The 25,912-nt window shown below is 36.6% G+C and overlaps 1 protein-coding gene across 1 annotated transcript; it reads right to left on the reverse strand.

Annotated features, from left to right (window-relative positions):
- Positions 1-545: 545 nt before the first annotated feature.
- Positions 546-23,556, reverse strand: LOC121417218 (V-type proton ATPase subunit C-like). The gene is made up of 12 exons (XM_041610844.1): positions 23,398-23,556; positions 19,656-19,855; positions 18,157-18,242; positions 16,798-16,892; positions 16,159-16,250; positions 15,272-15,370; positions 14,705-14,773; positions 13,448-13,540; positions 7,154-7,247; positions 6,504-6,601; positions 5,660-5,795; positions 546-5,318 (listed from the first exon to the last, which is right to left on the reverse strand). Exons 2-12 carry the CDS (start codon positions 19,853-19,855, stop codon positions 5,232-5,234), a joined length of 1,149 nt encoding a protein of 382 aa, XP_041466778.1. The 5' UTR covers positions 23,398-23,556; the 3' UTR covers positions 546-5,231.
- Between the last annotated feature and the right edge of the window lie 2,356 nt (positions 23,557-25,912).

Below are 25,912 nucleotides of genomic sequence, written 5' to 3' on the forward strand. Positions count from 1 at the left end.
ATATGTACAGTATATATTGCAAGAAAATGCCCAGGAGTTATAATATATCATACCAGCTTTCTGACCTATCAAATTATTTATTCACACCTGTTGTATTAATAATAAAAGCAAATATATATATTTTTTAAATAAATGGCTTTTTTGTATAAAAATAATAGACCTGTGGATTATTTGAAGCCGAAATACCAAAGAATTCTTCCTCAAAACTGCACTTGAAATAATAAAATTAAATAATAGTATTTAACAGTAAGAAACACAATTAAGACACAGTGGAAATTCGCCACTTTTCTTTACATATATATTTCAATAATAACAATACCATCATATCATATTTCATATATATAACTCTATGAAGAATAGTAATACACATAAGTCAATTCAATTACCTACCCATTACATGATGAAAATGGAGAAAACAAAAGATCCTGAAATATTTCACCAGAATTCTTATTTTAACCTAAACTATATATCTTATTATTCAATACATTAAAAAAAATTGATGCTAAATTGTGCATAATTGACCCAAATGTACTGGGTGTTTTGGGCATGTTTTTCGATATAGATACCGGGCTGGTGTTAAATTGACAAAGGTGTTTTTGCAGTGTACCAGCAGAGCTATGAAGTCATGCATGCCCAGGTCCTGGGTCCAAATCCCAGTAAGGGCAGTGTAATAATTCTCACAGATTCATTTTGAAAAAAAAAAAACATTTAAAGGTTTAATATTTTTTAAGAATCCAGTCATTATCCCATGGAATAACTTTGCTTGCCAAGTTGATAAGCACTTTTAGTCATAAGAAAAACGATCTCAATTGTGTTCTGTAGAGTCCTCCTAAATATTCTGCTACACTAAAGACCTTTTTGTAGCAGTCTTTAAAAATAAGGAGCATATTTTGATGTGCTACCAGGAAAATTATTCCATGATCCTACATTTTAGAACTGGATTTATCATGAAAATAGGTTTAGAGCAATGGAATGTTTCATCAGTTCTACAAATAAACTTGCATAATGAGAAATTTTGTTACAAGATTTACATTCAAGGGTACGCTCACTATAAAGTTTATACTCGTTATTGCAAAATACATATATTCAATGCTGAACATGTATTGTCTATCAAGCCTAGAAACTGAACATTTACAGGATCACATGAGGAAAAACTAGAGTCAGATCAGATTCACATACAAGACAAGAGCACCGATGTAACAGAATAAAACCAACCAACCCCCCAAAAAATATTCTTTTGAGTTAGACAGGGAGTGGTCTAATTCTAGGAATTCTCTCCCTAATCTTGAAAGAAATTAATTATTTTCATCAATCGTTCATACAATCGTTCATATACCCAGCTAATTCCCCACCTACCAAAGATTTTCAACCAAAACATAGATTAACATTTAAGCATAAATTTGATGAACATTCAAGGATAAATAAAGTAGGTTGCTCACATTTCGTCCTTGTTTTATTTGCATCTCATACTGATTTCAAGTACTGATTTTAACAAATTGTCATCAATTTTCATTCTTATGCAGAACTCTACCAAAGAAATCCTTGATCATACATTTAAAATATAACGCCAGTGTTTACAAAGAATTGAGACTGATCAACCCCAAACTATGGAGAACATTAAAGCAATATTGACTGGCCTCGGGGCGATACGACATATATCGCCCAAACTAGATTGATATCGCCCGAGTCGCAGACGAGGGTGATATCAATATAGTGAGGGCGATATATGTCCATTCGCTCCCCAGGCCAGTCAATATTGCTATTATTAACCAAATCAGGCATCTAGAGCAAAAATCGTTAAAATCTAGATATTTTAAATTTTTAGAATGAGAATCTTAGTTTATCATGTTGAGCAGACTGGGCCTCTGAACTTTACCATTGTGACGTAATTGAAATGACGCGTCCCTGGCCTGGGGACGCAGTATCCAGCGGTGTCTTAACTTGATTACCATTATGACGTATAGCACTGCGCGGTTCAAGGACGCGTGCAAAAACGTGTAGAATACCCGGATAATAGCGCTGCTTTTTATTGCCAGCTACATTTCCACGCATTTTCTCATTGACTTTCCTGAATCGGCAATAAATTGGGCCCGTGGATAAACAATTGGAATTTTATTGACCGGCAATTTGATCCCAGTCTTAAGCAGGCAACAATGTTTCAAAGTTGCCCTGCTCAGATGTCTGATACGGTTAATAATAAAATTTATTTATTTTTATACAGTGCATCCCATAAACAAGGAATCCGGAATTCACATCTTTTTTCTTCAAAGGCAAATTAATTATATTTCATTTACATCTTCATAAAATTATTTGTAATTGCTCTATATTTTTATACCTGATAGCCTACCTGATATGAAGCAAAAACTTTATGCATATACATGTATGAGCAAGGCATATTTGAAATTTAAATGTCAAAATCAGGATGCACAGAACAATTTGACAAGATTGGTTTGATGATACAAAGTTTCTGTCACTGATCTCTATAAAATGAGAGTGGATTCAGATTCACACCTGATTTTCAATGCAAATCGTTTCTGATACGCCTCAATATCTACTGCTTGTAATCTCCTACATGTGAAAGATTTGCTAAGCTTTTTGTCTCAAATCAGAAAAGAGATTCCACTCTTACCATAAAGTGTCAAATTAGTAGTGAAAACATATTGAATAACTGTGAAATATGTATCTGAAAACAGGTTTCCTTTTTTGTGGGACACACTGTATAGAAATTGAGCACAATGTCCCTTTGGACATGTAGAAGCACCCTGTATTGTCAAGGCAATGATACATGTTCCAAGACTGTATATTTAGAAAACAGTTTGAGTGGATGTTCTACATGTTGGCCCCGCTGGCTTTCTATACATGCAATCATTAAGATCAATCGCAGCTCTTCAAAACTCGGGGAGCCTGTAGAGCACATTTTGTTAAAAGAAAATCAACTCTCAACATGATGGGCACTTGTGCATACGTCGCCATTTTCATCATCAATAAATGTTATCTTTCTGGTTTACAACGGAGTGGACATTTCTTCAAAGAATTATGATATCAATGGATTTCCAAAGTTAAAATTCATTGGATCAATTGCCACTCTTCGTAAGACCTGACCTGGATGTCTTACACAGTCTACACATATACAAGTTATAGGAACTTTTCATAAAACCTTTGGTTACACTACTTATGCGGCCAATATCAATTCAGGGGGAAGTTGCACAGAGAGCTCTCTTCAAACGCAACTTGAAAGAATCAAGCGCAAGCTTTCAATTCACTCATTTCATTGGTTAAAAATCAAGTTGCGTTTGATTTTTTATGTGTTTGATTGCAACTCTTTCTGCAACGGGCTCCTGGCCCGGGTGGATGTTTCATAAAGCTGTTCTTAAGTTCAGTGGAACTTCAAGAACGACCGCTGATCCTTTCTTACGCGCTAATAATCACCAGTGAACATTCAATGGTGAATATCATTTACCACAAGAAAGGATCACCAGTCATTCTTAAAGTCGCTCTTAACTTACGAGCAGCTGTATGAAATGGCCCCCAGATGTCTTACTTCACATAAACAAATGACAGGGTTTTCTTCATAATTTCTTGAAAATACGATAAATGCGGCCAATATCCAGGTTATATATATAAATATTGACCCAGAAAGCCAGCTACCTTTACACAAATAATGGAAATACAAAGAACATAGTTTAAACACTATTATTGCCCCAAATTTGTAAAACACATACTTTTCACAGTTTAAATAAACAGCATTGTCTCATAAAATTAGATTGGTTATTATGTACAAGTGAATTTATATATTGTAGAAATAGGCTTTCTTAAATTAGAGGACTGTTTCATGAAAAAGTCTATTTAGTGATCGATTGGATGCTAAGATTTGCAGTAGCTTATAATATTTGTAAGTGGCAATTACTGACTATTAGTCTCATAAAACACTCCTCTAAGCGGAGTGTACATTACCACATACATGGACATAATTTCTTTTTTTAATTTCAATATCCATATTATGGACATGCATCTCTGCCCAATTTGAAAGTATTGGGAAGAGTAAAATAGTGGGCCTGTTTCATGAAGCAAATAGTGAACTTCTCTGACAATTGTTATAAGCTACTGAAATCCTAGCATCTGATTGGCTGATCAGTCAGTGAAAATCATCGACATTACAGTTATTAAACTGCTCCTCTGATCAACTTGGGGTGAAATTTTACTTTATAGAAGCAGTACATAGCTTGCATATCAGACTAAAAACCTGCTACAACTTTGCCAATCGTTCGAGTCCTATGGCCTGTATTGTGACACCTGTATCTGTTTATATTGATTAGTGATGAATTTGCTAATAAAATTTGCAATCAATGACAAATAAGTTACTTGCAACCCCAAAATGAATTTTTCAAAATGAGCTCCATTTTAATTTTCGTGTTTCGTTTTGGCATTTAAAAGATAGACAAAACCTTCAACATCTAATGTAAGCTTACAGAAGAGATTCAAATCGCATTACTGCTACTTCAATACCTTTTGAGTACGGCCACGGCGCTGGATTCATTTGAAGTTTCGTGCTGTGTTAATTAAAATATCAGCTAAACACAGAGACCTCAAACAGTTAACAATAAAACTTGAAATCACCCAGAGTAATGAGTGTGGGGTTCCCATTCGTGAAGAGGAAAACGATCATCAGCTTTAAACTCCGGGGGGTGTCATCAATATTTGTTATCAGACAAGTTGTCAAGATCGTGGGACCATTTCATGAAAGTCGTCAGCACTGTCGATTGGTCTTTCTCCGACAATTACCATAGTAACAGTCAGAGGCCAGAGCTTCTAAGCCAAATGAAACCAAGCATTTCACTGAAATTATCAGCACTTAACTTAGTCAGTGTTGACATCATCAAACAACCCCTGATAAATTTCCTTGTTTATAACTGTCTGAGATAAAAAAATTGTCCAACTGTTAGTATGGTTACTGTCGGAAGCAGACTTTGCCGGATAACACATCAGAGGAGCTCTTTAATAACATTTGTTGTCTCACAACTTTACTTGATTTTGATTGGCTGACCATGGTAACTATAAAATAAAACAGACTTTGTCAGATAAATAATCCGACAGGTCCTTGCATGGAACATTTCTCGGGGGACTCAGGAGAAAGGGATCTACAATAAAGAAAATGACAAACTTGATGCATGAGATGTACTGTGTCCTAGCTAAGGTTAAAAAAGTCCACGATGACGGCTGGAAAGTTTGGCTCAGTCGCAGAAGTTGATTTGAATAGGGTAGAAGACATAGGGGTAGTACTCGGTGTTTGCAAACATTAGACCTGGCATATCAACAGCCTGTGAAAGAAGAGAAGAGAGAAAAGAAGGACATGATAAATTCATCTGAAAGGTAAGAAAGAACACAAGATTTCAGAACCTGTTATGAATACACAATGATAAATCAAGAAAAGAGAGAGAATGAGAAAAGTGTATTTATAACACTCAGTAAATAGGCCAGTTCGTTGGCACGATCTGAGCATGTGCAGTTACATAATTGGAATAAAATCTCAAACCATGCTGTGGGGGTGGGAGAGGACGCAACAACAGATGTCTCCCCAATACCAAAAGATAATCCTTTGCATTGACGCCCGTGGCTACATCTTTGAACCCGTTTTATGACACAACCTAATCATACTTACCACTTTTGCATCTTTGGCTGTAATGTTGCTACCATCTAAATGGCCGTAGAGCGTGTTTAGGACCTCCCTCATTTTCTTTTGCGTTTTCTTGTAAGGTTGTAGAATCATGGGCTGGAAGTTGACTGGTAGACCATATCTAGAATTTGAGAGATCAAAGTGATTTGGTGAACCAGTAGAATTCGGAAACAAGTGGAATGCCTCTGGCAGTCTCGTCTGCATTATGCGATTCGATCCTGCAGCAGTGCTGACTTAGAAAACAACTAAGATGATTCATTTACAAAAAAATACCAATCATATGACAATGAACTACTAAGCTCATTGACCCTAAATGACCTTGATCATGAGAACGAAGACTCATGCAAGGCAATAGACTACCCTTACACTGTATGTCCATGTTTTCATGAACTAAATCCATGGACTTTCAAAGTATTGAAAGCATTTCAACAATACCCCCAACATGGTCAAAGTTCATTGACCTAAATGACCTTTGACCTTGATCATGTTACCTGAAACTGGTAAAGGACAATCAGTGATACTTGATGACTTTTACATCCAAATTTCATGAACGAGATCCATATACTTTCGAAGTTAAGACATTACAAAAGATTTTAATGTTGATCCCCATAAAGCAATGTAAGTTCATTGACCCTAAATGACCTTTGACCTTGGTCATGTGACTTGAAACTCAGGCAGGATGTTCAGTGATACTTGATCACTCTTATGTCCAAGCTTCATGAAAAAGGTCCTCAAACTTTCCAAGATATGACATTTGAAAAATTCAAAAGTTGGTAAGCTGGAGTTGGAAAAGCGGCGCCAAAAGTTCACTGTTCACCAATGAACCTACCTTAAAACTGATTCTACGAACACCCTTAACGCCTTGACGTGTACCCATGCTTGGAATGCTTCGCTGAAGTTGATCTTGAGCCATCGAACCAGAGGTCCCTGAAAAAAAAATACAGAAATGTCTGTTATGTACTCACAAACTTTATTGATAAAAAAATATAAAAATTCTTGTTTTATATCTTCACCTAAAAAAACATTCAAAGTGGTGTGAGCTTATTGATACATTATACCTAGCAGGAAACAAGGCTTTCAAAAGTCAACTGTACATTATTTGAAGTACTTTTTCTTCATCGCTGCATTTTTTTCCCCTTTTAAATCTCAATTTTTTGCATAAAATCAGTGAAAATATTTTAAAGAAAGATTGCACCGATATTTATCTAAAATTGAGTTTGCCATATTGCATGAACCCCCCCCACACACACACACTCCCTCCCAGCAATGGACATTTCCATCACATTACCATTTCAATAATTATTTTCCTGTGGACAAAGTTGTTGAATAAAATGTGCAAAAAATATACTACAAACATTTACGCTTCCATTTGATGTCTTTTGCACGATTTTGTTTTGGGTTCTGCATAACAACTCTACGACCAAACAATAAAGTATGACCACTTTGTCCAAAATAATTTAGATTAAAATGGTTTCTTACATATTGCCTTTTCTTGTCAGCTGCTAGCTTGTTGAGCTCATTCTTCCCTGCATTTAACTCCTCTTCATTGTATGTGAACTCTCTGACAATGAACCTATGTAAGAGGTCAAAGTTCAAAGGTTAAATGAAAGGTTATAGTTGGAATTAAATTGCTATTGTACATGAGATCACTTACTACAGACCTACAAAAGGTCAGAGTTCGTAGCTGAAATAGGTATATTGTTAGCATTACTCTTTATTGTATGTGAACTCTCTGACCATGAACCTAAATAAGGGGTCAAAGTTCAAAGTTTAACCCTATCTACGACAGGGGGCCTCCGATGCCCCCCCTCAATGAATTGCGCGATATTTTTGCTGCGCAAAATTTTGACCACATTGCTCACTGACTTTTTACTTTCAAGTCTTGCGCAATTTTTGAGACCAATTTTGCGTCACCCGGGTACGTGGTTCCGAAATTACGCATCATTATCTAAGTGCATGTCTGACAAAATATTGCTAAAAAACGTGATTTTGTGTACAAAGTCAATGTAAATTGTGTATCCAACCAAAAATCATAAATGTATCATCATTTTTAGTTTTGCTGGTCTAAATGTATTTATTTTATGCTGTTTATGATCTTAGAAGAGTCCCCAATGAATTTCATTGAAAAAACAGTGAAAAACAAAGGTTCCAAAAAAACAATGAAATACATAAGAAATTGCAAAAAACAATATCATACATAAGAAATTGGTGTGATATAACAATTTTTTTCATGTAAACTTGCTAAGAACACCACAAAGAGTTTCTATGAACATTTGGAGCTTTATTTATGGAGTTAGAGGAAAAAGTATGATTTCGCATACTAATTATGCATAAATTAGCATAATTACTTAATAACAATTCGCATGAGATAAATTACTACATAATTTTGTAGATTATGTCCCAGAGAACCTGCGTGCCAATTTTCGGCACGATCGCGCGGTCAATGGCCAAGATCTCAAGGGGCCTGGGAGCCCCCCCCGGCCATATGAATTCCAAAAATACCCTGGACTAGATAGGGTTAAATGAAGGGTTGTGGTTGGAATTAAATATCTCACACTATATGAATTCCATCACCAAGAATCTGTGAAAGAAATCACAGTTTAAAAGTAGAAACACAGGTTATGGATTGAATTTAACATTGTTCATTGTATGTGAACCCTCTGTCCATGATGAGCAATATTTATCATTGCATGTACGCTCTCAGATAATGTGCACTTTTAGAAATGCACGTTGACATAGTCAACTGGTACGAGATGACGTCATTTTTTGGCGTTCCATATGCCTCAGGTCCTCACACACGTCCACTATCAGAATCGAGAACCTCGCCACATCCATTTTGCGGTTCTCCTAAATCATAGTCGACGTGCACGTGAGTGACGTCATTTAACCGCTCAAGCTCAGCATGAAGTTCAACCTTTCCCTTTTAAAACACATTTTTCAGTGACTTTTTCACAAAATTAATGTAAGTTGTACGATGCATTATGTTTATCATATTTGAAATTGCTTTCTGATCTCCAAAATTTATATCGATATACATCCTAACTCACGTAAAAAGGAATGAAAGCAAGTGAAAGGGCAAGTGTGCACAACAGTGTTGTAGTCAAGGCTCAAACCTCCAAGGCCAAGGCCAAGGCTTTAATACCCAAGGCCAAGGCTTCAATAACCAAGGCTGAGGCCAAGGCATGGAAACCCAAGGCCAAGGCCAAGGCCTGAAAACCTCAAGGCCAAGGCCAAGGCATTTCAATTGTACAATACATGGAAAAAAATTAGACAACAATGCTTAGGCGGCATACATGACACACAGGACCAATGTATAAAAGGTGTGAGCGAGCAAAATTTTTTACCCTTGTACATTTAAAACGAAAATAATTTCATGATAGATCATGTAGATTTAGACATAAAAACATTTAATTATTGTTCTAGGCGATTCACATTGCAATAATTATTATTACCAAGCAGTGTTGTAGTCAAGGCTCAAACCTCCAAGGCCAAGGCCAAGGCTTTAATACCCAAGGCCAAGGCTTCAATAACCAAGGCTGAGGCCAAGGCATGGAAACCCAAGGCCAAGGCCAAGGCCTGAAAACCTCAAGGCCAAGGCCAAGGCATTTCAATTGTACAATACATGGAAAAAAAATTAGACAACAATGCTTAGGCGGCATACATGACACACAGGACCAATGTATAAAAGGTGTGAGCGAGCAAAATTTTTTACCCTTGTACATTTAAAACGAAAATAATTTCATGATAGATCATGTAGATTTAGACATAAAAACATTTAATCATTGTTCTAGGCGATTCACATTGCAATAATTATTATTACCAAGGTGATCTGATCCTGGTATGCCCATTCTCAACATATGTCTTTCTCCTCTACCTGGTACAGGGGAGGCAGAATGTAATTTTTTTTTTTTTTTGGGGGGGGAGGTCAAAGCCAAAAATGCCTTACAATATAAGTCAAAATGAGAATTTTGGTGCAGTTCAGCAAAGCTTTTATAAGGGATTTCTAATTGATAAGACAGATATTTTGATTTAGGCTTTAATTTCCCGCTATAGAAAGCATAGCGAGCAAGTGGTTTTGAAAAAAAAAATCAATTTTGAAGTTGTAAAACTTGATTTTGGGTCAATTATGGTGCTAATCACTGTTAAAAGGGCATCCTTGCGAGATGTTGTAATAAGATGTAATAAGAAATGAAATTTAAATATTTTGAGCTGTTTTTGTAATCATGAAAAAGGTGTGCATCTTACTAAACAAATTAACGCGAGCACAAAACACAAGCTGAAATTTTTACTGACCAGAAAAGGAAGCTGTTCTGGACTGCATTTAGTGACTCATAAATAGGATACATAACTTACCAATCAAATAATGCGAGCGCAAAGCGCGAGCTCAAAAATTTGTAATATTTCGACCTAAAAACTAGACATTCTAAGCATTTTATTGTGTAAATTTAATGCGAACCTTACTTAACAATAATTTATGCAAGCACAATCCAAAATTTGTTGATTTTGAAACCTACAATTTTGCTCTGTATGCCATGCTTGGCCCCTCAAAATTTTTGGCTCATCATGCCATTGATGCCATAGCCCATTTGGAAATGACGAAATTGAAGTTTGTGTTCAAGTTTACCGAATCTTTTCAGAATATCATTAAGACTTAAAACATTCTTGTTGGTCAAAGAAAATAATACAAGGAAAACCTAATGGAATAGAAATCAACCTTGTTATCATTCTTTAGAGTAAGCTATTTTTAAAGTATGAAAATTGTTGTCAAAATTGCAGTCAGATCTGTCAGAATTATTCCTGTCATAAAATCAGTATAATCAGTGGCGTACCGTGGGTCACGGCATTGGGGGCACCTGCAAAAACTTGGAACTGCCTAGTGAGCTCGCAAAGCGTGCCCAGTTGCCAGGTATACTGACCTAATAGAGATATTTTTATAAGGACAGTGCCAATAAACGGACATGTATCTCACTAGTCAAATAATGCGAGCGCGAAGCGCGAGCTTAAAATTTTTGATATTCAAACCTAAAAAGGGACATTACAATCAATCTTTTGTAATCATGATAAGTACCTGTCTCGCTAAATAATGCGAGCGCGAAGCGCGAACTGAAATTTTTGTAAATATTGACCCCAAACAGGAAGATTTTAAGGACTATATTTTAGGAATCTTTTATCTATTAAGATTATACACATCTCACCATAGTCATTTAATGGGAGTGCCAATAAGCGCTTGCTGATTTTGTTAGAATTACATCTAAACATGCACATAAAGCACTTGTAATCATGATTAACATACCCATCTTACTAATCAAATCTTGCGAGCGCAAAGCGCGAGCTGAAAATTTAGGAAATTCAGACCTGAAGAGTGGCATTCTAAGGCTTGTTTGTAGGAATTCAAGAACACCTTACGTAGTTCACTAACCAAATGATGCGAGCGCGAAGCGCGAGCTGAAAATTTTTGATATTCAGATCAGAAAACAGAAAAAGAGACATTTTAAGGACTCATTCTAGGAATTGATGGAGAGCAGACATCTTTCACCAATCCACTACTGCGAACGTAAGCACGGACAGGAAATGTTTTATATTAAGACCTTAAAATGGGACAATCACTTAAAGTATTCATGAAAAAGAAGCATACTATTGTTCATGTAAAAGAATAACTCGAAGTGCGAGGAAATATATTTGGTAGTTTGGTGTATATTGACTTGAAAACGGGAGGTTTTAGTATAACAGGATTATATATCTCGGTAAACAGACAATGGGAGCACCAGGAACAATGAAGACATATATGCCCTGAGCCAATTATGTTTCATTTATATGAAAAAAATGTTTCTTATGTAATGTAACATAACATAATTATGACATTATAATGAACATTAATGTCTTCTTTCCCACTACGTTTCTCTTCCTTTCTCCCTCTTTTCCTCCTTTTTTTTAGTCAGCCGATAGGGGGGGGGGGCATGGGGGCACGTGCCCCCATGCCCCCCCCTGTAATTACGCCACTGACTATAATCCTAATCATAATTATTATCATTATTATTGATATTGTCATTATCCTTATTAGTCATGATTACATCATATTACCAATAAATAATATTAATTTTCATCATTTCTCTTTGTTACATAATTATGTGATGATAATTGCAATTGATGGCACTGCTAAGTACACTTACTGCTTCTGCTGCGGCTGACTGGTAGTATTTAGTGTCATTAGATGTACAGAACAATTGAAACATTTATAATTACTTTTATAAAACAAATGAAAGTACAAAATACAAAAAGCCTTGAAAAAGCCTTGAAAATGCCTTGAAAATGCCTTGAAATTTCAAGGCTCAAAATCCTCAAGGCCAAGGCCAAGGCCCTCTCAAGGCCAAGGCTTGAATGTTCAAGGCCAAGGCTTTGAAAAAATAGGCCTTAAGGCGCCTTAAGGCCAAGGCCGAGCATCAAGGCACTACAACACTGGTGCACAAGTTGCACCTTCGCATCACCCGACCGGGTCGCCAGGCGATGGTACGCTAGATCTTCCGGGTCGGGCAGCGTGTCATGACCTGCTGGTTATCGCGCTGTTTCAAGTGGATGTACGTACACGTCAAGTGAACTCTAAAGTCAACCGATCTGTAGTGAACGAGGGCAGATGACGATGTTGACTCGAGCGATCAGAGGACTGCTACGACGTTCTCGTTCACTACTCCTAAAAGTCACTAATGAATATGTGTAAGGGGTCAAAGTTCAAAGGTTAAATGTATGGTTATGGTTTTCATCTTCTTGTATGTAGAATCTTTCACCATGAACATATATGCAAGAGGTTAAAGGTCAAAGTAAATGAATGGTTATTAAAGACTCATCCGGCACTTGTATAAACCAGGGAGAAAATACAGAGGGGCTCTGGGCAATTTTACCCCCAAAATGATGTAAAGAGCCATGGAAACTTAACAGAAAAATACACTTCGAAATTCCCCATTCAATGCAAAGTTGAAGCTTAACCAATGTTGGAAATTAAAAGTAACTGGTTGTAAAAAGTACCTGCTGAAAATAACAGAAATATTACATGGTTTAAACCATGATCGCTATCTCTCTTTTTTTTCTAACACTATAATGAATGGAGCTTGTCTTGATACTCACTTGCTTTCCCTAGCATGTAGTTTGTATTCGTCCACGACTTTTTTTTTAAATAATGTGACGCTGTGTAAACCATGATCATTGCCCCTTTCCCCTATTCTAATTATCACTCTACAATGAAATCACGATTGATGAATCTTAGATCTACATACCTGCCAACATTTCAAGTCCATTTAACAGGGCAAAGTGTTATTAAAAAATTGTAAAAGGAACAAAATAGTGATGCTAAACTTTTTACACAACCCTGTGGACAAACTTACACTAAAAATAGGGATATTATGGATAAAAATTTGTTGTTTTCTCTCCCATGTCGCAAATTTAGTCTAAAAAAGTCTGAGAGTGGCGAGGAAAAAAAATTGTGCGATGGATATTTTGCAATAAATGTCGAGAGTATTAAGGTTAAATGGGCATTGTTGGCAAGCCAGAGCTGCCAACCTGAACAAGAACATTTCAGTATTTTTAAAGCTGAAAATCAGTATTTTGGCGAGGAAATCAGTATTTTCAAAGAAATACCATAGGACACCGCATAAAACTGAAACTTGAGAAATCAGTATTTTGCATGAAACCATCAGTATTCTGTTCATTTTTCAGTACTAAATACTGAAAATCCGTACTACTTGGCAGCTCTGGCAAGCATACATGTAGGTCAATACTCACTTGTTTTCCCTGGCATGTAGCTTGTATTCATCTACGACTTTCTTGAATAATGTGACGCTGTATAAACCATGATCATTGTCCTCATAGATCATCCTGTATAATGAACAAACATGGAGGGTATTTCACAAAATAAGTGATTTCCACTGACAACTGTTATAAGCCACTGAAATCCTTGATTCCATTGGCTAAAGCCTTCTTGTCTTAAACAGGTAGGTTACACTGCTCTTTTAATAGGCACTCTTGATTTAAAAAAAAGGGGAGCATTTCATGAAACAAATCATTGATTTTTCACTATTGTTATAAGCTACTGAAATCCGTGCATCTGATTGGCTCAGAATGAATTGCTTGTGAAAATCACTGACAAAGTGCTTCATGAAACACACCATAGAATCATTGACGAAGAAAAGCTTTCATCCATTCAATGCAAATAATTGTCTGAAGTCTAGTAAACTAACAATAGTCAGTTCTTGTATAGTGCATTTATGAATAAGGTCTCTATGCGCTTCCAAAGGACTTGGATATTATTACCCCAGCTGTAGCTCGAGCAGCTTTTATGCGCTAGGCATTTCAAGGAATAGATTCCTGCCAGGTACCCATTCACCTCGGGTTGAGGGCAGCAGTGTGGATTAATTTCTGGCTGAAGGTAACTACGCCACGGCTGGGATTTGAACCCACGACCCTCTGTTTCAAAGTCCTGAGACTAATCCACTAGGCCACAACGCTCCACCACCACTATAGCACCAACTGAAATCCTTAACCACTCAAATCTAGCCAAGTTCCTAACCCACAATGAAACATTCTGAGCGCAGAACCATATTCTATTTGTAACTGCTACTATTTATGATAATGTGGAACTTTAAGGCCCGAATTCACAAAGGTGGTTTTGAAAACCCACGGTTGAGTCCATGGTTTATGCAGATTTCCTGTAAATTACGCTTAATTTACCGTGTATGGGGCGCGTATATAAAAAATTATCCAATGCTGATACCATGATTAGATACGCTATTTCATTCATGAGTCCACTGTTTGAAGAGTAGACTCATGAAAATAATAGTGTGGATAACCACGGCAAAAGGCATCAATTTTGCGCACTGTGACAAAAGCGTGCTCAGCATTGGACATTTTTTCATGCACACGCTAAATTAAGCATAATTTATACAGGAAATCTGCATAAACCATGGACTCAACCATGGGTTTTCAAAACCACCTTTGTGAATTCGGGCCTAAAAGTTTAAATATTTGATTGATTTGACTCACCTTGTTGACCTAGGTACAACCATGTCTGAAAGCTTCTCATATTTCAAATTCCAATCAGAGTAAAGATTCCTGCAAAAGAGAAACAAACAAAGTAAAACAATCAAATGAGAACTACAGAAAAAATGTCAGATGACTTTATTAATGCTCCCTCCCCATACTTTGACCGAGACTTCTGGTGTTGGACTTTGTTAAGATATTGTTTATACATATAATACATAGAGATACACAACTTTTTAGCCTCAAATTGACAACAACCATTTTACTCATGAACATAATCTGAAGTAAACAAATATAGGTTTATATGTGTACCATTACAAGAAAGAGTAAAATTGAATATGAATAGCATTTTTTTAATTATTTAAAAAGATAGAAATATGCATTTTTAATATTTGTTTTCAATTAGGTTGCTAATTTAGAGAGTAAAAGCACTTGTCTGGAAAATGTATATTCATTTAAAAGTGCATTCTTTTGATGTTCAATTTTCCTACTAAGCTAACTTGTTCCTTGGGTGTTACTGTCCTATAATACTATATATATGCATATGAAATAGGTGAGAATATATCCTACTTTTGAACAACGACAAGCAGCGTAGTGAGATACTCTGACTCATTGATGAAATCATCCTTCTTGACGATGTCTCCAAGGTTCCGCGAGAGTAAGCTTCCTCTGTAAACGAGAAGACGATTCCACTTTTATATCAGAGCAATTTCATAATTACCTTTTCCATATGTCTGACCTTAATTTTTCATAAGAAAGGATTTGTCAGATTTTTCATCCAAGGAATCCTGTTTGGTTATGGAGTATAAATTTGTACCAAAACAGCAAAATTGGTAAATCTCGATTGCTGTCCATGTATCCCTAGATACAACTTTACAGTAATCTAAACGACGCATTAACAAATAGATATTTACAAACGAAGGTCATGGCCTTTCAACTGTAATTTATGTGGCTTTTCTCTGGAAAGATTACAGACTTCCCTATGTACCTTTATATACATTACATTTGGTATTGACTAATCTAGCACACCTTTTTTACTCAAGGCTATGACCAGTGACCATTAACCTTTAAAGTGATTGGTTAACATTGGTTTGACTTTTAAATAATCTGAGCTAGAAGGTCACACTTGTCACCTGTGTCTGTGATATGTTACAAAATGAAGCCCAGAAAAAATTGCGTTCGAAAATAATTATTTAGTGCTTCAAAAATTGAAATATAAAGTGACCAGAAACACCATCTTAATTTCATCCCATACACTTATGTGTACTATTTAGGTGTCTATGAAACGCCCATTTACAAAATCGGGGTTTGCCTTGTAGTTTTCGCTTTTCATTCTCAATAATGGTTGTTTTCAGGGTTTATCAGTTCTAATACATGCACTTGTACACATGTTTCATCTTGGTTTGAGAATTTTTTAAATCGGCTGCTCACAAAGTTAAACAATGAATTTAACTTACGTGGCTTTTCTCTCTAGTGATTGCAGATTTCCCTTAATACTGTTATATGCATGAGATTTGGTCTTCAAATCCCCATCCATCTGAGACACTTGCTGAAAATGGAAAAGAAAATAATATAAATCATGTCGAATATGAACTCGTGAAATTGAAACAAAATACAAGCTGAAACATTTCATTAAATCTGTGGCCTCATAGCTCAACTTAAAGGGTCAAATGACAAAGGGGGGGGGGGTCACTTTGCCCCAAATACATTTCACTACATCCCAAGATTACAAAAAAAAATCAGCACAAAAAACCTTCAAGCATTTTATTGTACATTAATGAATAGAAGAAATGAATTGAATAAGACAAACAAATCAAGTTTGATCACTGAATATTGACTGATGGTTGGATAAATGAAAAAGTGAATGTATAAATAAATGCTGAAAAATGCAAAAAAAAATATATATTCATGAATATGTGAACAAATGAATAAATGAAAACACGTGAACAAACGATTACATAAATAAATGAATACATGAATAAATGATTACATGAATAAATGAATAGATGAACAAATGAATATCTGAATAAAAAATGAATGAATAAATGAATAAATGGATTTGTGGAGAAATGAATTAAAAGATGACTAATACCAACCTTACTAATGATCTCAGCGATGCTCTTTAGTGGTAATTTGATTGGATACTTGGCTACGTCCCACTGAAATCTGGTTACATATGTACTCAGGTCCACTAAAAGAATTAATGAATAAACGTTACAAATTAAAGATAAATGAAAATAGTTACCAGTACTATAATCACTGATTTCATGAGAAAGTCTGTATTTAACTGAGGTTAAATTTCACTGTATAACCGTAGATCAAGATCTGGTAGAGTAACAATTAGGGAATTGTGCAAAATTATGAATTCTCACCAAAAAATGATGACACTGAAAATCACCAACACAGATATGCACGTGTGGGAAAGTGCATTATCATTGCTTGGAAAAAGAACCGACATCTCAGCTGGAATTTTATACTTGCTCTGCTAAGCAATACACCATTTCTTCAAGAATCTTTTATATTAGCATAATCTCGATACTACTAATTTGTTTCTTAATGCCAATAAATGATTTTGCTATTACTGTTTGGTTTGACTTGGCTAACCCATCTGGGGCCTGGTGGCCTCAAGTGCTATACTAGAGCTTCTGTGAATGATGTGCTGACCGACCGGGCTTGTCCCTTAAATTGTTGGTGAACAAAGCAGCAAGCAAGAGGCCACCAGGCCTCATCTGGCGCATTTGAGAACACCAATAGTTGATACAATTTAATGTATATAATTATATTCTTTTTGTGTTACTTAAGATTTATATTTGTTTTTTATTGCTGACAAATGTAAGCGCTGTGATACTTCTTGTGCATAGCGCATATAAATAACAGTTATTATTAACAAATCAGTTGGAGGGAGGAGGATGCATCAAACAGAGAAAGGTTGAGGGAGGGGGTGATCACTGTGAGTGTGAGGTGAACCCGGCCACCCCGTGGACGGGAACTAAACCAGATTTAAAACCTGGGCCCCATCTTACAAAGAGTTACGATTGACCTGATAAACCTGAACTATATGGAAATCCAACAATGATACTATTTTTTCACTCTGAATTCTCAAGAATTCTCAAGAAAACAATGAATGGATGACTTAACATCATATCTAGAAAATATTTTTAACAAAGATTTCAGATGTTGACGTAACTGGCTTTCCATAGTTGTGGTTGATTGAATCAACCGTGACTCTTTGTAGACGAAGCCGGGATAACACACTGTTTCAGTGGTGTTAACAAGTGGCATTTCTTTATATAAATAATGATATTTTTTAATTTAAAGAGATTCATAGCATTTATTAGATATGGCTTCCCAAACGTCCATATTTCTATCATATGGCTTCAGCTATTCTATATGGCTTCTCAGGGTAGAATATGACATTATTATTATCATTATTAATATCATTATTATTAACTTACTTCTGTTGGCCATGAGATTCTCTGCAAGTCTGTCCTTCTGATCTTCTAATACCTCACCAAGGTAATGGGCAAGCTTGTGAGTGATACTGAGAGAGATAGAGATAGAAAGAAAGAGGGAGAGAGATGGAAGAGGGAGATAGAGAGGGGGTATTAATCTTTTCTGAATTATAAAATAATTCATTTTGTACAGATTCAACAATAAGGATGAACTTGATTTAAACAATGCTAATTCCACATTCAGGGAGGAATTAATCATTGTTCACAGGACAAGAGGGAAAATTTGAATATTTCATATTTCATAACATAAAATACAAAAGAAACAATGAGTGAGTGATGCCATCAGTCTCCTCATTGGCATACCGATAAGGAGGTGAATAAAACTGTTTTATGAAATTGAGCGAAACTTTAAATATCATAACTTTCCTATTTCACATCCGATTTTGATGAAATTTTCAGTGTTATGCTTGTTGGATTTTTCTCTTTTTATCCAAATCAACTTTTTGTTGGGGTGGACTTGCCCTGATTCATAAAGTTGAAAGGATAACATTTCTATATTATGAAATAGTTTAAAGATCAGTTTTATCAATGCGCACTTATCTATTGGCACACACTATCCTACCAATCAACTCACTTAAAACCTGTCACCTGGGGGCCGTTTCATAATGCTGTTTAAAAAGTTAGGAGCAACTTTAAGAACAAATGGTGAAACTTTCTTACGCGCTGAATCATAGACAATGAACATTTTGGTGTATACCTTTTACCACAAGAAAGAATCGCCAGTCGTTCTTAAAGTCACTCTTAAAGGGGAATGAAACCTTTGGAATAAGTAGGTTTGTGTCGAAACAGAAAAATCAAAGAATAAGAACAAAGAAAGTTTGAGAAAAGTCGGACAAATAATGAGAAAGTTATGAGCATTTGAATATTGCAATCACTAATGCTATGGAGATCCTCCCATTGGCAATGCGACAAGGATGTGTGATGTCACATGTGAACAACTTTCCCTTTGATGGACTATAAAATACCCTCATAATGTCTCTTTCTGCTTTTTCTTGTGGTGATACAAACTCTTTATCCATGATGTATTCTTTAAAAATCTGTATTACATGCCCTCCTATAGAAAGAACACACGATCTACTGATAGATGTGATAAAAGAGGCAATTTAAGTGAAATATATACTAAAGTAATGGGGAGAGTTGTTCACAAGTGACATCACACATCTTTGTCGCATTGCCAACTGGAGGATCTCCATAGCATTAGTGATCGCAATATTCAAATGCTCCTAACTTTCTCATTATTTGTCTGATTTTTCTCTAACTTTCACTGACCTGTTTCTCTGATTATTCTGTTTTCACACAAGCTATCTTGTTCCAAAGGTTTCATTCTCCTTTATACTTGAACAGCTTTATGAATCACCCACCTGGTCCCAGTTTTAATTGTCATCAGATTCATGCTTGCCCCCACACAACTTTATCCACTCCCTGGGGAACATAATACGTACTTGTCTACATAGGAATCCAGTTTCCCCAGCTCATCCGAGAGCCCAACCAGCGTGTCCAGTGTTCCGACTTTCAGGTCTGGTATCGGAAACTTGTAATTCATGGACAAATCGAACCTGACGGTGGCGCCGTTCAGCCTTTCCCATGTCTGCTGGCAGGTCTTCTCGCCCGGGGCGGAGATCAACCAAAACTCACCACTCATCTGAAATGAATATAACAGTAATAACAGGCATTTATATAGCACATCTATCTAGAAATATTCTATTCCGAGGCACGTTTTTATTATCATTATCACACCGGCTTTAGCTCGAGCTGCCTTTCAGCGCTCAGGCATTCAAGGAATTAATTCCTGCCGGTACCCATTCACCTCACCTGGGTTGAGTGCAGCACAATGTGGATAACTTTCCTGCTGAAGGGAATTACGCCATGGCTGAGATTACAATATACAATAAACATTTTTAAAGTATTTAAGAGCCTTTGTTTTCTTCTTAATTTTGCTGAATATGTTAATGCAATTTGATCTGACCATACATCCAAACAAGCAAACATTTTTTTTTCTGTAAGCCCTCCATCCCTCTGTACCTCTGCATAGTGTACTAGATACATGGCGCATAATAAATGCTGTGTGTGTTATTGAACAATTAAAGCACTGTTCATTATGGTTTTATGTTCCTTGTTCTTGCAGCATTATTTTAAAACAACAGGGCCCCGTCTTACAAAGAGTTACAATTGATCCAATCAATCATAACTCTATGGAAATCCATCAGTGTCATAATTTTGTCTACAGGAAATTTGCAAAATATCCCTTGTAAACAAAGGATAACACACCAAATTCATTCATATCTAAATTTGTTTTTTTTTAAACAAACATGCATTTCAGATGCTGAATTTGCTGGCTTTCCATACATGTAGTTGGATTGATTGGATCAATCGCAATTCTTTGAAAGACGGCACAAAACACGACAAGGTTGGCGAGAATGGGAAATACTGGTGGTAAATACCAATACTGCTTCAAAATATGATTAAGGAAATTGGAAAATAGTTGAAAATGCAGGAAAATACTACAAAATATACTCCTTGAATATTTTCAGGTACTGCCTCAAGGCTTTTTAAAATCATATTCCAGCATTTCCCATTACCTCCCTGTACATATTCCTAGCAAATTACAAATTTCCTCCAGGAAACTGCAAACCAGGGACGATTATGAGTACCTTACATGTATATCTAGTGTTCTATTAACATTCATGAAAAGATTTTATGTCATTGTTATGTTCAGCACAACAAAAAGGGGAATAAGAATTGATGGCAAATTAGCCCCCAAATTCATGCAGCGAAAAACAAAACCCACAAAAACAAAACAAAACACTTGTAAATGTTCATTTATCTCACAGCAAAGGGTTAACAGAAAATAATGAAGAAAGATGGCCCCCTGACAGAAAATATTTGCCTCCAGTCAAATTTGGGACTTCAAAGAGATAATTGTGCATTAAATCTGGTCTAAAAATTGCTTTGACCTGGATGTATATATTCTACTTACATGCATAAAAAGTCAACTAATTACGCATGTTTACTTGTACCATTTTTCCTGGCTATTATCATTCAGAAGCTATAGTAATTTCCTCTTTGAAAGAAGATGGAAGACAATAACATTTGTAACCATTTTATGCTATTTTGTCTGGAAATAGACTATTAAAATGATTGAGAACAGGAGTAGAGTGAGAGCAATGAGGCTTCCTCTTTCTATTTCTGTCACTTCCTCTCTCTCTCAATATGAGACACATTTAAAGGGGTACTTCAGTGGGCCTGTTGTACAAAGGGTTACGACATCATGAATCCACAATATGTACACTGTACTTAAAACTGTAGACTGATGTCATGTCCCTACTTTCCTTTCTCTCAATCTATTACGTACATGAGATCATAATAATTTTATCCCTTCATTCATGTCCATGTACATGTTAAACATGTCTGTCTCCCTTTTAACAGAACAAGTTGCAGCAATGACTATCAAAGTCAGATACCAATTCCTGTTTTTACGTTCTTAGAATTCAAAATTTGATTTTTTTTTTTAAAGAAATAAAAATCACAAAAGAATAAGAAGACAACATCAACCTACTTCGCGATTCCTTGTCCCATTCTGATAAAAATTGTCAGCATTTTGTCTGATTTAAATTTGCATTTTTTACAGAACAGAGTACCCCTTTGATTATGAGATTATTGCCAAAGTTCAAGAAGCAGTAGCCATCCGCCCAAGTGGGGGAATTCAAACATGCAACCACCAGTCCACCACCACCATGATGATCACCATCATCATTACCACCAAGATGATAATGATGATGATGGTGACGATGATGGTGATGATGATGGTGATAATGATGATGTTGATGACGATGATGGTGATGATGATGGTGATAATGATGGTGATGATGATGGTGCTGATGGTGATGATGATGGTGATGATGATGGTGATGATAATGAAGATGGTGATGATGATGATAATGGTGATGATGATGGTAATGATGATGATGGTGATGATGTTTATGAAGATGTTGTCTGTTGATGATGGTGATGGTAATGATGATGATGGTAATGATGATGATGGTGATTATGGTGACGATGATAATGATGGTGATGATGATAGTGATGATGATGACGATGGTAATGATGATGATGGCAATGATGATGGTGATGATGGTGATGATGATGGTAATAATGATGATGATGGTGATGAAGATGATGTCTGTTGATGATGGTGATGATGATGGTAATGATGATGATGAAGATGATGTCTGTTTATGATGGTGATGGTAATGATGATGTTGTCTGTTGATGATGGTATTGATGATGGTGATGATGATGGTACTGATGGTGATGATGATGATGAATGATGATGATGATGGTAATGATGATGTTGATAATGATAGTGATCACCAGATAATGATTAGATGGTGATGATAGTAATTATGATTGATGATGATGACCAATGGTTATAATGATTGATGATTAATGGTGTCAATGATGATGATTTTAGGTTGTGATATGCATGCTATCTTCTTGGCGAAATACAAAGAATTGAACGAAAAACAAGACGGTGACGTAAACACGGTGGTAATTTTCCCCATCTTTCCATATTTTTCTTGGTTTTTTAAAATGAAATCTTGTTTAAAAATGAAATCAATATCGTAGAAATGTCGGAAATGAAGTTGTATCTCATGATTCATCATTCAGGGCTAACTGTTAGATCTTTTTGAAAGAAAGTATAAGTCTCGGGGCAAAAGTTAAAGCTTCTTTCGCGGTACAGCGCAAGAATGAGACGCAATCACTGGCTCCTTGGAGAGTAAGCATTACATTATTCAGATTTTTACTGTCAGTCTCAAGGAGCCTCTGTGCACACCTGGCCTGCCCCCCCCCCCACACACAAATAAAATTCTTGCCTTATAGTTATACTTATAGTTAAACTAAAGACCTTAACAGCACACGTCCGGGTGTCCACGTCCGCATCATCACACACCGAGCATCCAGCACCGGCCACTGCACTGCAGCTGCCACAGCACAGGCATGCATGACAGCCCAGGCCAAGCTTGGCTCAACGGTCAACGGCAACCCACTGACGCCAACGCCGTAGCTCGCCGACAACTTCACTCACACACCCGTACATATGTACCGGTATTCGCGGCCGCACTCGTTCGCTCAAACAGCTACACATCCAGGGCTACAAAAACACTAGAGAACTCGGATACTTACGGTCAGTTATTGACGATATTGAGGAAATAATTTCAGCAAAGTCTAATGTCTTTCCACACCATTCAAACTACGAATCGGCTACGCTTATCTTTCTTATTTACAGATTATTGGGAGACGATTTCATGTACGGCGGAGTTCTCCGATCAAGATCCCATGACTAGTGCGAAGTGACATGTGAAAATATTACACAAGGACACGTTTGGAGTGAACTCCATATCGGTAAAGAAGACCATGAAAACACTGCGGTGCTAACGAATTTACATCTATTTACAACTATGGATGTTGAGATAATTATCTTGGGAAGTCGACATCATGATAGCAAAAAATTAAATGACGAGATCCGGGATCTCGTCATGTCGACATCATGATAGCAAATAATTAAATGACGAGATCCCGGATCTCGTCATGTCGACATCTTTTAGAAGAGATGGTCAGATGACAAGATCTTCTATCTCGACATGTCTACATCCAGTGGAAGAGATATGGAAGCTTAAAAGTGCCACCGAGATGTTGAGATAATTATCTCATCATGTTGACATCTTTTAGAAGAGATGATGAGATGACAAGATCCCGGATCTCATCATGTCAACATCTTTTAGAAGAGATGATGAGATGATAAGATCCCGGATCTCATCATGTCAACATCTTTTAGAAGAGATGATGAGATGACAAGATCCCGGATCTCATCATGTCAACATCTTTTAGAAGAGATGTTGAGATGACAAGATCCCGGATCTCATCATGTCAACATGTCAGCAAAGATGTCGACATGACGAGATCCGATATCTTGTCATCTCATCATCTCTACTAAAAGATGACGACATGACGAGATCCCGGGATCTTGTCATCTCAACATCTCTTCTAAAAGATGTCAACATGATGAGATCCGAGATCTTGTCATCTCATCATCTCTTCTAAAAGATGTTGACATGATGAGATCCGGGATCTTGTCATCTCAACATCTCTTCTAAAAGATGTCAACATGATGAGATCCGGGATCTTGTCATCTCATCATCTCTTCCAAAAGATGTTGACATGATGAGATCCGGGATTTTGTCATCTCAACATCTCTTCTAAAAGATGTTGACATGATGAGATCCGGGATCTTGTCATCTCATCATCTCTTCCAAAAGATGTTGACATGATGAGATCCGGGATCTTGTCATCTCAACATCTCTTCCAAAAGATGTCAACATGATGAGATCCGAGATCTTGTCATCTCGATCATCATCTCTTCCAAAAGATGTTGACATGATGAGATCCGGGATCTTGTCATCTCATCATCTCTTCTACAAGATGTCAACATGATGAGATCCGGGATCCTGTCATCTCATCATCTCTTCTTAAAGATGTCGACATGATGAGATCTGGGATCTCGTCATCTTATCCTTTGCTATCAAGATGTCGACTTCCCGAGATAATTATCTCAACATCTCGGTGGCACTTTTAAGCTTCCATATTATGGAAGCTTAAAAGTGCCACCGAGATGTTGAGATAATTATCTTGGGAAGTCGACATCATGATAGCAAAAGATAAGATGACGAGATCCCGGAACTCGTCATTTCGACAGTCTTGTAGAAGAGATGATCAGATGACACGATCCCGGATCTAGTCATGTTGACATCTTGTAGAAGAGATGATCAGATGACAAGATCCCAGATCTCATCATGTCGACATCTTGTAGAAGAGATGATCAGATGACAAGATCTTCGATCCATGATCATGCCATCTGATCATCTCTTTATGTCAACATGACTAGATCCGGGATCGTGTCATCTGATCATCTCTTCTACAAGACTGTCGAAATGACGAGTTCCGGGATCTCGTCATCTTATCTTTTGCTATCATGATGTCGACTTCCAAGATAATTATCTCAACATCTCGGTGGCACTTTTAAGCTTCCATAATTTACACATTTCGAACAGAAACAATTTTAAATTCTGACATGCAGTTTAATTTACCAAATTAACTTTGTTTTATAGGCAGACCTACGTGCACACGAGCAGGAATTGCTCTCGTTTTACTCTCAATAAAACGAGAGCCACTTCTCCCGAAAAAGTGTCTCATTTTGAACTATTTTTAACGGATTTTCATCTCAAAATTTTCGAGAGAAAAGTTAGTTTTTATGATCCTCTCGAAGGCCACACCTAGAATTTAATGGCCGTTTGGCCCTGAATGGCCCAAGCGAATCACTTCGCTGATGGGATTTACGATCCTACAGGGAGTATCCGTTCCCTCTCGATCGTGGCCACGAGTGCGCTTAATCTCAGTCCCAGGCTTTCATTAAATTGAAAAAATAGATGCAAAAAAATACAAAGTATACCCAAGTATATTTTTGCTTTAGTACATACTGCATGCATTCATTGCATCTGTGGCTGAACAATCATTATTCGCAGCGAATAAAAAATAAAGGAAACATTAGCTCAGACAACACCCTAAAGAATTATTACTCCCAGTTTTCACCTATTCGTTTTATTTTCAATTTTAAACAAAGTCAACAAAGTTAATGAGCGTA

Source organism: Lytechinus variegatus, chromosome 6, assembly GCF_018143015.1.
Source record: "Lytechinus variegatus isolate NC3 chromosome 6, Lvar_3.0, whole genome shotgun sequence".
Lineage (NCBI taxonomy): Eukaryota > Metazoa > Echinodermata > Echinoidea > Temnopleuroida > Toxopneustidae > Lytechinus > Lytechinus variegatus.